General features: G+C 38.2%; 1 protein-coding gene across 2 annotated transcripts in view; it reads right to left on the bottom strand.

Moving 5' to 3' along the window:
- ubr3 (ubiquitin protein ligase E3 component n-recognin 3) overlaps window positions 1-6737 on the bottom strand; it is a 58004-nt gene extending 51267 nt beyond the window's left edge. Inside the window, exons 1-4 of one of the 2 annotated variants that reach the window (XM_036139271.1) lie at window positions 6213-6737; window positions 2482-2621; window positions 2048-2200; window positions 1649-1822 (exon numbers count right to left, since the gene is read on the bottom strand). In XM_036139271.1, coding sequence (XP_035995164.1) covers window positions 1649-1822; window positions 2048-2200; window positions 2482-2621; window positions 6213-6646 — 901 coding nt within the window. In that variant the 5' untranslated portion in view covers window positions 6647-6737. The remainder of the gene's footprint in view (window positions 1-1648; window positions 1823-2047; window positions 2201-2481; window positions 2622-6212) is intronic. The other variant, XM_036139270.1, reaches the window with a different exon arrangement.
- Window positions 6738-13141: the final 6404 nt, after the last annotated feature.

Here is a 13141-nt window from a genome sequence, read left to right as displayed (position 1 = left end):
ACCGGCACTGGAGCCCGTATCTCCCACCAGGACACCAACTACAGGCGCCCCGTTTCAGCTGAAGACCGTCTGTCCATCAGTTTCAGGTTAGTGGGCATCATTCAGGAGGCTTGATGTTAAAACTGATCAGCGATCCCAAGCAAAAAATATTTTTCCTGCCGCAAGATCCCCCGCTACGTCAACCAATCAGAGTGTCTCTCTCTTTATCCGCGCCCAGCTGATTAAGTTCAGATTTTCAGCACTAATTCTAGCTTCATAACGCATAGCAGCGGATGTAGGTGGCGCGCCGCAGCTCCTCTTCATTAAAAAAGGTATAGTGGACGATCTTTTTCCGACTTAATCACCTCATCTACTGGTTGTCCCACAAGCCAATCATAGTGATGCGCTGGCGTAACGCCAGCGTACGTGCTCGTTCTTTGCTAGTTTCCTCCTGCTGGCTAAGCATGCGCACTTCAAGTGTTCATGTATCCGGTTAGCCTCGGTTTCAGCCGTTCATCGTAGCTCCGCTGATCTCGCCGCCTACTTTGAAAATGGCTGAGAGTCACAAGGAGCGAACACTCTTACATGTTAATGAGAAGAAGAGGAAGGCCTCAGTAGAAAGAAATAAGACCAGGTTGTATTTGGGAGATTCTTCCATGCGATCGCCTCGAGGAGCCGAAGAGCAGGCAGGGTGGTCTGGTGCGTGCGCGCAGTTATACAAAAAGGGACTTGGGCATTTCTTGCCTACATTTACGGAAAAATGTTCCACTGTAATCTTTAAAATGATTCTGTTATGGTCGTTTAGGCATCTGATCAGGACGCCACCTGTGTGCCTCCACTTGAAAGTATTCTGGGAACTCCCCATAGAGGGGCAGAGCTTGGGGCCGGCCCAGAAGTCACTGGAAGCGCCACTGATCCAGGAAAGGTGGAAAATAACGGATGGATGGACAGATGGGAGTTTTTAAATAGGAGAAAAATGTATAAGAATGATTTAAAGTTGAGACCAACAAGAATTAGACGAAATGGTTTCCATTTACATTAATACCTGAAAATAATTAAATGTAACTTTATTATATTTCTTTTTTTTTTTTACTCTGAGTCAGTTGCTTTTACCTCGAAATTACTTAACTTCAACACCTTTTACATAAAAGCCAACATAATAAGCGTCTCAGTCATAATTTCTTTTGCCAACTGATGAAATCCCTGTTCCTTAAAGTCCAGAATGTAACATTAAACATCCGCAAGCGGTTTGTGAGGAAGGCTCAATGTGTGAACTCATCCTCTCTTAAAGATAATTAATGAATAACTTAAAAAAAAAAAATGAGTTGATGGAAAAAGCATCAGATAAACAAATTTATATGTGGAAAATCTTCAGTCCTGGAGAAATATGCTTTTTACTCAGAGATGCAACATTAGCTTAACTCAGTAGAGTACAGAGTAATAACATGTGTGCCTAGTTGAATCATTTTTAGTTAAGAATCTAAGTTTCCAGTAACACTGTTGCAAAATCTTGTAGAAAGAAACAGAGGCAGCGGCGTTTTACTTCACCCAAATGAGCACTGATGTCAAGGGCACTGGGTGATTTCCCAGCGGTTCTTTTCCCCCAACACCATCACATAGAAACCACATTACTTCTAGACGGGTGACACATGCGTAAACATAACCTCACCTAGCAGGACCATCGCTCCAGCGCCTCCTTCAGCTCCAACGGCAACATCAGCAGCAGCAGCGGCAGCGGCAGCGCCCCCTTGGCTTTTCTCCTCCACCGACACCAGACCTGAATTCTTCAACGCTGACAAATACTTGTCGTAGTTCTTTTTAGCGTACACGTTCTCCTCCTGGCCTGAAACAGCAAATGACAACAGAAACTGTGACAACCAGAAGATGCTGGAAGCGTAAGGAACAAAGCAAACAAAACAAAAACCATCCAGCTGAAAGCTTTATTCGTCAACAGTCCGAAGGGTCACACTCGGTCACATTACTTCCCATGAGCAATTTGCTGAAGGAAAGAATAAATAAATAAATAAAGTAAGACGGAGGTGTCTCGCGTCTGAGCCAAATCCGTTACCCATGCTGAGCTCCTTGTACGTTTGCTGATTGGTCAAGATCTTTGTCAGTACAGTCCTCATCGCTCCTCCCATCTTCGTGAGCTCCTCCAAGAAAGTGATCTGAGGCTCCAGCTGCTGCAGAACCTTCTGCAGATCTCGCTCCGCTGAGGTGTCTGGCAAACGGAGATAAGCAGCATAAGTCAGGAGATCCGGCGTTTTCTGGACGCGGCATTAGATGCAAACGGTTATGTAACGCCAGCATCATGCATGCATAACAAAAAAAGCTGTTTGGCCAATCATTTTGACCAGAGAATCACAGTGTTCATAACGTTAAAAACATATCCTATATTAAACTACATATTTTTCAACTGTTAATGCTACATTCTGAATGATTGAGACAAGGCTGTTTGAAGTAATTCAAACGGGTCCCATGTGCCGTAACTTTGCACGATACCTGGTTCAACGTATCCATCTCTCAGATACTGTATGATGCACAGGATGAAGCGAGGCAGAACCATCTCAGACATCAAGAGAAGATCTCGGGGTATGGAGGGAACATTTTCCCCAGTTCTCAGCCTGTGCCGTCTGCAAAACCTGTCAGCGAAGATAAATACGTAAATATTACATAAATGGCGAAAGAAAGAAAAAAAAAAAAACGTAGCAACACAAAAGAAGGATGCTTCACACTCTGTCATGTCTGCACATTTGTTTCTAATCTCAGGCTCTTGGTGACTGAAATTATTCTGAATTATTTGGCTAATAGCGCATATGGGTTTGCAATTGTTGCCTTTAAGCAAAAAAAAAGTATCACAAAAAAACATGATGAGCAAACTTGCAGAAACAGACACCCTGCATTGCAGCACATAACTTTATACAATTATTATAATGGTCCCTTTAAGGAACACATTTACACGTTTTCTAACTTTTATGCCCCTATCTTGGCTGCTGTTTATGGCACCACCAATGTGGCTCAGTTATAATATTTAACTATCCAGATGTGCATCCATTGGCTTTAGTAGATATTTTCTTTGAACTGTAAATTCCAGTGCCACAGCAGCAAAGGCTCTCTGTGCGCTTTAATAACTTACATTTCAGACCTTTTTAAGAATATCAATGCTAACTAATTGAATTGATACAATATACTTACCTGGCTTAACTTAAGCATGGGTTGTTTAATATCTTAAGTTAAATATGTGGGTGTTTGTTAGTTCTGGCTCAGGATTTCAGCTTCATTACATGTATAAGTCAACTAGCTTTAACACCTAAGAGCTCATTGCAATTACTGAAAACAAGATCAAGCCAACTATTGAAATTCCCATTTTTCAGACCGAATTTTGTTAAATACACACTTTTCCATGACAAAGTAGCTGCCATTAGATAATGTAACATAAATATTTTGATATCAATTCCCTAAACTGAAGCGATTCAGCGTACATTTATGGCTCAAGAGTTAAAAACCATCAGGTCCATCAACAGTTTCTGAAACATGAAGACATGAATTAGGTATATTTCTATTAATTCTTATAAAAGCAATTTCGTAAAAGAAAAGAAATCATGCAGCATATTAACCAAAAGGGAAGATGCAATTACTGGGATTATTACATTTGAGTGTTTTTAATTAGTTTTTAAAGGTGCTACAATGACTTCTTTAAAGGTTTTGGTTAAAAACCTAAGACAGAAAAATAATATATTAAAAAAGTAAATAAGGATGAAGCAAGATGTCAAACATAACGCTAAAAGACGGGAGTCACTAATAACTAAAGATGTGCCGGTCTCTCTTTTAACCCCAAATGATACCAGATTCTGGTTTTCTTTGACGTCCAACCCGCAGATTATGACTTAAAATTATTCTGATTCTCATTTCATCTCCCTCGATTACTTTAATTTGCACATCACAGGCAAAAAAAAATGAATAGGCAAAAAAAATAAAGCTGTTTAGTCTGTCAGTCACCAATCAAAGGAAATGTGGGTGTTTCTGGTCACCTCACATTTTTTCTATTTTCTTTTAAGGTGCATCTCTAATAATGCATATCTAAAATCCAAGCATTTAATTCCTTAAAAATATGCAACAGAATGTAATTTTTTGGGATAATTTGTGCAATAATCGGTTTGTTTTCTACTAAAATAAAGGATAATAATTTTTTTATACACATTTCCCTGTATGATGCAATCCAAAGCAAAACTAAAATCCAGACATACCTTCCATAAGCTGCATAAGACTGTAGTGACATCAGCAACTAACCAGCAGGTAATTTGCTTCAGGTTAACCACTTAATCAGACACACATTGCGATACGTTGGCGAGCAGAGGTACAGATCTGCTTTGCGTTGACCTCGATACAAGTTCACCACAGAGGATCGGCAGCCGATGTCACAATAGCTCGTGCAGGAAGGGAACAGCTACTGGTGTCAAGGCACAGAACGTTATTTTAATTAGTTTTAAAAGACGCCACATTTTTACGACATCCTGTTCCTACAGTTTAGTCCTTTTATTGAGATTACAAAGAAAGCGGCAGAGTGACCAGCGCTTAATCTGCCCGAAACACGCTTTGGTGCATCGTGTCCCTTCCTCCACCTATTGCTATGCACCAACCAGGAAAGAAACTTTTTTCCCCCTCCTACTAAAAAAAGAAAGGCAAAAAACAAGGACATGAAACCTAAAGGAGTGGCACCTATCATTCTTATTCAGGTAAACCTGTTTTGAAACTACAGCTGACTGGCTACAAGCACCTTCTTATCTGAAGAATGTCAGATACCAGCGTGGGCAAAAAGCCTTGAATGTCCATCTAGCTGGCCAAATATATCACTGGCAAGCCGAGTTTGAATTCATGGCGCTCGATATATCACAGCCGACCAAATATTGCACTGAAGCAGCCCTCTGCGGTTCTAATATTGCGCGTCTTAAAATTGCGGAGAGCAGATTGTCTATATTGCGCAGCTCCCTATGTCACGTGAAGCCCTATGAAGGAAGTCAGGCTGTCTATCTTCTACGTTTTGCCCTCAGTACAAGTTTAAGGAAACATCTGGATTCTCGTCTGACAGGGCAACGCGTGTTCTGTGCTGACGTTTCGCAGTCAACTCAATCAATTTGACCTTACCCATATTTAATTGCGTCTATCATGTAGATAATGATCCCTCCTTAATTAACCAAACTTAAAACGGCTACACTAACACACAACAGCAACAAAACCAAGTCATCTGTAAGTTGGGCGGAAATGTTTCCGATTCTATTAATACATTTCAAGTTAAGGGTGTAAGAGATTATTTTTCCATAGAAATGACAATCATGACTAGCCTGAGGCTCGTTTAGTTCCAGTTCCCCCATATATAATATTTTATATTCTTAATACACAGAATTTATTATTTGTAAATACACAGTCAATGAGGGCATTTCAAATACATATAAATTAAACATTTAAAATGTTTTACCGTTTCATTTTGAGAGATGCAATAAATGTAAAAAGCTTATTGCAAAACAAAAAAACGAGTACTTTATTTTTTTAATACCTTTTTAAACCTAAAATTTTGTGTAAATCGCTCTATTAACCTACAAGTTAAAAAACATAGATTGCAAAGTGTCGTGTCAATGCCACATCATAAAATCATATTCACCTTTTACTGATGTAATTTGTTATTTATGTTTTATATTTTTATAGATCATTTCACCCGATATAACCATCTTCTCTAAATCTAGCTTTTACGTTTAGGTTAAAAAAATGCAATAAATAAAAACACAGCTAACCACATTGGCAATGATGGCAATCAGCTACACTCAAGTTCACACTGACCCTTAATATTTGATAAAAAAAAAAATTATATGTTGACTTAAAACCAGTTATTAGTTTTAGGAGAAGAAATAATCCGGGACTAAATGATTTAGGCTACATTACATAGAAAGTAGTAATTACTTGATCGTAAAAGAGCTACACAGAACCAGCTGACGCTAAATAACATCAGGGTCGGGTTCAGGTAGTAAAAGTTACCTGCCTGATCCAGGAAGCTTCGTCGCCTTTTACAGACCGGCAGGAATTCATTACACCTCGGGAGCAACAGCATAAAACACTAACACGGAAAAAAAAAAAAACCCTGATAGGGTCATTTTATCAGCCAAGTTGGCTCACTTTCACAGCGACACCTGTCAAAACGATATCTTGCTAGCCCGTTAGCATGAGCGGCTAGGACCTACCCGCTGTCTCGCATGACATTACTGTCTCCACAGTCACAGGCCCCACCAGCCTGGCTCCTGAACATGTTGAAATCGTGGCCTGTGTGCTCGCCGTTGTTGAAGCACTCGGCACACAGCGACATGCACGGAGAGATGCCGCAGGTCCGGCATCGGTACGCCACGAAATTGGCCGTCCAGACCAGCCCGCACAGAGTCGCGTTGTCATAGGAGCGGACCGTCTTACAGAACTCCTCGAAACCTTCGCCTCCCGCGATCAGACATTTACACCAGTCCAGGGCTTCGGTGTCCGCGGCTGGCTTTTCGGGATTCAGCACGGCGTCGAGCAGCTCCTGAAGTTGTCGGAGCCCCGAGCTGTTGTCAGTCCGGGTTAAGTCCGCTTTCAAGTGGGCGGCTGTGGCTCTCTTGTCCCGGCGCAGCAGCGACGCCGCCATCATGCACTCTGGCTTGTTGTCCACAAATTTATTTTTGTTGTCTTGTCTCCATGTTCTCGGGCTTTCTCGCGATACTCGGGAGTCAAGTCCAGTCACTTATTATTTTTTTTTTTTTTCTTATACAAGCTACCGATTTGCTTTTTAGTGCTTGCGTTCCGTTTCCTGCTACTGCAGCAGTGCCGTAAACAGCCCTGTTTTTGTGTCTTTTTATAACGCAGATAACCCTGGAACGTCGTCTTTGTCCGACTGGTTCAGGTCATCGTGCACAGTCATCCAAGTCCTGTTTTGTTTGAGCGTTTCCAGGCAACTGAACTGATAGTTTGGGACAGTGCCACCCCGCTCTTAACCAATTACCTACTCCGCAGGATACTTGACTGTATAATTATCAATTAAATGACCAATTATTCCTCAACATGTTTTAACATAACATAGTTTCAGAGCTTTTCCTGCTCCAAACACCCAAAGCCCCTAATTGTATTTAATAACCCCATGTTTATTCCGCTGCGTTTGCCTCACAGTTGAGTCTTCACGCTCTTTTGTGATGTAAAACTTAAAATTAAATAAATATTTTTCATCTTTTAAGGACGAAAATGAACAATAGCAAACTTGTGTGGTTTACATTGTTACATTGATGGTATTTTCCAGTTGAACACATGGGGAAATCTGTATAGATTCAAATATAGTTGAAAGTTGAATGATTTTTGAAATCCAATACAAAAAGTTTGATCCATTTATTATATCGATTCATGACAAATATAAGGATAAGTGATATATTTCAAGCATTTATCTCCACTAATGACATCCCCACATTTTCTTCTGACACACATAACATTATCTACTCTTGACTTACTAATAATCATTCTTATTACAGAAATGTCAATCGCATCATACAGTGTGTCCAAGTATTGCAGCGTAGGCCTGTGCTGTGCTTAATCAGGGTTTGTTTTGTATGAAGTAAGTTAATTTATATTGCACAAATTTAACATAAAAGTTGCCTCAATGCACTTTATAAAACCCCTCCAATGTATATGCTGCAATATGTAGTCAATTCAATCCAATCATGCAGAGGTATTCTATTACAGAAGTCTATTACATACATTCTAATTTGATTATAGCCTTTTTAAACACTGCAGTCAAACACAGCTTATCGTTCAAATTAGTAAAAGGTTTTACCAGGAAGCACAGCTGATGACATGAGTTAATAACTTTACTGAAGAAACCTTTAGCAGAACCTGGCTCAGTGGTAGTCGGAAACCACCAAGACCGACAAGGGGTTTGAGAAGACAGCGCACACGCATACCAACAAGAAATGCAGAAGCAGTTACCTAGCATAACTTTCTGTGTTAAAAATAGAATTTATCACTGCAGTGGCTCCTTATGGGCCTCACTGAGGAGGGAAACACAGCTAAACCTATTTAACCTCTGAGCCAGTAGTAAAAGATATGGGATAAAAGACAGCACACAGTTAGTGGTGGCAAAAACAGAGTGAGAACATAAAGTTAAAAGAATAAATAACAGCAAGTGATGCAAGTGTGGCACTGCAAATAACTTTATCAGTCCCGCACGGCACGAAAATGATCAGCCTGTGGCTTTGCCTAGGTGTCAAGGAAGCTCAGGTTGTCTTAGGAGTGGCAATCAGCTCACTTCTATTGTAGGGTCTAGACTAAGCCAGTGGCACTATGGTCATTAAAGCAGGCAGAATATTTGGTTCCAATTCCTGTAAGGAAATTAAATCAGTTACTCCACAAAGCGTGTCATCAAAGGGAAGCAGGAAGTACTTTAAGACTTTAAGGGACTTTCTTGTGTCAGTAGGTAACTTTACATCCCAGACGACAAAGATTACAGGTGGGGTTCCCCAAGGGTCCATCCTGGGTCCCCTCCTCTTCAATATCTATATGCTCCCTCTAGCTCAGATCATAAAAAACAACATTAGCTACCATAACTATGCAGACAACACACAGCTCTACATCACCATGTCACCAGGTGACTATGGACCAGTTCAAGCGCTGAGTAAATGCCTAGAAGAAATCAATACGTGGATGTGCCAAAATTTTCTTCAATTGAATAAAAACAAAACTGAAGTAATAATCTTTGGACCAATAGAGGAGAGATCAAAAGTTAGCTCACAGCTTCAGCTGCTTCAGCTAGAAACCACTGATCAGGCCCGAAATCTGGGAGTATGGACTCAGACCTGAACCTCCAAAAGCATTTAAAGACAATTACATGGTCGGCTTTCTATCACCTGAAGAACATTTCCAGGATTAAAGGACTAATGTCTCAGCAGGATCTAAAAAAACTAATCCATGTGTTTATTTTTAGTCAAATTGATTACTGTAACGGTGTTTTCACAGGTCTGACTAAAAAGTGGATCAGACAGCTGCAGCTTTTATTGTTTTTGTTTGTTTGTTTGTTTTTTCCTGTATCTTAATCATGTAAATCATTTGCATTGTCTCTGTACTGAAATGTGCTATATAAATAAATTTGCTTTTGCCTTTGCCTAAGATAATTTTTTGGTAGACATTTTTGGAAGCAGCAGGAGATGGGATGGCTCCCTGAATGATCCAGAGTCTGGAAACTTCGGCAGGACCTCAAGTAACTTGGATTATGGACCTCATCCCTCTTCCTCCAAATAGAGGATTTTGGACCACTGAGCCAAAGCTTAGTCCTTTTTCTCCTTAGCCCAGGTAAGAGAGTTGTGACTTTGTCTTTTTGTTCAGCAATGGGTCAAAAATGGACTAGCAGCAATTGTAGCCTGTGTCCTGGATACGCTTGTGTGCGGTGACTCTTGAAGCTCTGAGGCCAACTACAGTCCCTGCCATGCAAGTGAATCTTTTAAGACACTCAACTGGTCTTTGCTTCCCAGTCCTCTCAGAGCTAAAACCATTGCTGTTGCTTGTGCAGCTTTTTCTAAACCGGTTTATTTCATCAAAACTTTCCAATAATATGGTTGGCTTCAGCCCTCTGTGAACAGTGTGCTGTAACAATGACTTCTTGTGGTTCAGCCTAGCTGGGGGGAGAGTATCAGTGATTGTCTGCTGGACTGCTGTTATGTAAGCAGGCCTCCCTGGAGACCATGAAATAATATGTCTGCTTTAAAAATCTTGCTTTGGTCTCACACAATATTCTAATTTTCTGAGAAATTGGATTGTGGGTTTTTATTAGCTGTAAATTATAATTATTAAGATTACCAGAAATAAACATTACATCATCTATTATCTAATCAAATTTTTGTAAAAAGAATTTATTTATACAAATCATATTTGAACTGAATGCATGAAACAAACCAGTTTTCTCATGATATCCTAATTTATTGAGACACACATGTATTCATTTTTATAAATATATAAAAGAATTCAAATTGGTTTTATCATTATTATAGCGTTCTTAAACACAGACATTTTTGTTACAATTAAATTTTGGAGAAATATTTAGAATACTGTCACATCATCAGTATGGTACCATTTGTCATTAAAACATCTTAATAATTTAATACTTCTATGTAATTTATTAATTTCTACTGCCATTGCACGATTACCATTCAAAATTGCACAAAATGCATCATTGTTTTGGTGTTTTATTATTTATTTATAATCATTACCATGATTTTTTTTTGTCCAGTAAAATTTTATTTGATTTTGTTGTTATCTTTGTTTTGATATAGTATTCTAAAAAGTTTATTCTAAAAAGTTTTGAAACCAGTTATAAACCAAAAAATAGGAAAAGGGAAGATCTATGCATTTATTTTTATTTATTACACATTTGGATTATTTTAAAAGATAAAAAGTCATGAATATTTGATTAAGTCTCGTTCATCCATCGGAAAATAAATTAAAATATCAGGCGTTTGGGATTGATCGGAAATATGAATGGCATTATGAGAAAAATGTAATTCCCAGTTCTGAAATATAAAAACATTATAGCCAAAAATCATATGGATAAGGAAGAGTGTTTAGCTCAAACTCTGGCTAAGCGTAATAGCTCTAGGAATATGTCAAAACTTGTTAGCAACGTAGAAATACTAAATATTCATCCAAATACAACGTGGGGCTAACCCTAAAGGTGAGCTATACCCGACTTTTACATCGTTCCAGATTTAAAATAAAGCTCTTAACAATACCTACTACATCACGTTAAACCAAAAGTTACAACTCACATGGAACAATTTTAACAGTTCAGTTTCATTTGGGAAACCAGTCAATTCTGACATATTTCCAATTTTAGCAGTGGACAAATTTCCTTCTCACCCACCAGAAAATCGACCTGTTGAATGATTATGGTAACATTTAAAGAAAACAATGGAGTCGCTTATCTTGGAAAAGTCATATTATTATTATTTGGAAAGCAAGTACCTCCCTTCATTATGTTGGGGTAGATTCCAGAGAGCAAAAAGTGCAATTGACACAGTCTTATGCTTGGGATCTCAAAAAAGGAAAGTGCAAGCTAAAAAAGAATCAGTAACAACGGTGTTCTTTGATATTGCAAAAGCATATGACACACTGTGAAAGGAGGGCCTTTTCATAAAGCTGAAGAGCTTGAACTGAAATCAAACTCATATAACTGGATCTGTATTTTTATTTATTTATTTGGAAACTCTATTTAAGTAAGAACAGGGAAATACTATGCATATAAATTCACTGTAGAGAATGGAAACCCACAGGTTAGTATATGTGGTGCTGTTTATGATTGTAATAAATAATATTTTTGACAATGTGAAACCTGGATCATTATGTTCAGATAATGTAGCCTTGTGAATTAGAGGCTACAATATTGAATACATAAAGATAAAAAAATTTATTTGTTTTTCTAAATATTCAAACATTATGACATTCATCCATCCATGCATCCTTTCTCTATACTTGCTGATCCTTGGAGGGTTGCGGTGAGTTCATGCATGCATTCTTCTCCCCAAAGCATTCATGGGGAGAAGAAGCAACTACCATACATAAAGGACCTTCAAACCCAGGATTTTCTTGCTTAAAGGCAACAGCATAAACCTTAATGTGACAATAAAGATGAAGACAAGGCAAAGTGTGAAAAAATAAACAACAATTTATGTTGTTTGTCAAGAAATGAATGGGTGACAACCAGAACAGCTTTACTAAACAGGGACCCTCCAATCGTATTAATACATCAGAAATAAGCTGCACAACCCTCTACCAGACACATTAGAGCTGCATTTGTTTCAGTTCCTGCTGATGTAGGAATGGAGGGAAATAAAAATGTAGTGCTTGGAAGGAAAAAAAAACATTGTAGCTTATCTAAAACAGTAGAGCTTCAGATTCCTTCATGTAAGGCTGAATGCAAATCAATCATTGACAATTGGGTTAAACATAAGCTGGAAAATTTGGAAATAAACAACACATGAAGACAATTGTTGAACATTTACAAATACAGTCTGTGCAAAGTGCCTGAAAAGTATGAAAACATAGGAAAGAAAACTCAACTAATACACCTTTCTTAATGGGTCACATGGGTTTTAACAAGACACTTCAGATGATGGGCAAACTTGCAACGGAGGTGAATTTTTGCAGCTTGCCAGAATCCTTCCAGCAGGTTTTCATGGAATGACCCATAAATGAAAAGGAGAATCAGAATCTGCTTTATTTTTGCCACGATTGTGTGCACGGTCAAGAGATTTGACTTCAGTTACCGCATTCACATCATAGACAGTAAGTAGGTATAACTATATAAATATGTTAGTGTCTTTTTTTTTTTTTTTTAAGATTTCAAGAAGCACTGAACCAGAAAAGCTTAATTAGGAAAGGAAGGAAAAACTTTATACAAATAACATTATGGTTAAGATAAGATGTAAAGGTATGTAATTTAGTCTCTTATCAAAGATTTACAGTTATAATTAATACATTAGAAACATGCAATTTTAAAGGCTTGTTTGTCAGATTAAAACATTTAAGACAGTATTAAACATACTATTCATTAAGCCCCCGTTTCTGCATGAAAATATATTTTTATTGGTCTGATGTTGCAATATTCTAGTGTTAAATTAGCTGGATGTGTGTGTGTGTGTGGGGGGGGGGGGTCATAATTAACAGAGTGACTTTTTTCAAGCTGTATGCAAACAAAATTTCATTCTGTACACACTTTGTGCATACAAAATGACAATAAAGATATCTATCTATCTATCTATCTATCTATCTATCTATCTATCTATCTATCTATCTATCTATCTATCTATCTATCTATCTATCTATCTATCTATCTATCTATCTATCTATCATAAAGGCTTTAAAACATCACCAGTCTGTTAATCTAGATAATGTGTTTCACTTACTGAAGTGAGTTTCTGAAATAAATGAACTTTTCAATAATATTCTATTTTAATTTATTGAATATGTATGAATATTTTTTGAATAGTTTCTTTTCTTTCCTTAGGGTTAGGGTTAACAACAAGAAAAAGAAGTTAAATCGGGCCGTGGTTTCATTTCCCACCTCTAGGGGGCGGTAGAAGGCGTCGTTGCCTCAACAGTCAACACTACCCAA

Source organism: Fundulus heteroclitus, chromosome 7, assembly GCF_011125445.2.
Source record: "Fundulus heteroclitus isolate FHET01 chromosome 7, MU-UCD_Fhet_4.1, whole genome shotgun sequence".
NCBI lineage: Eukaryota > Metazoa > Chordata > Actinopteri > Cyprinodontiformes > Fundulidae > Fundulus > Fundulus heteroclitus.
This window is presented reverse-complemented; position numbering and strand designations above follow the sequence as displayed.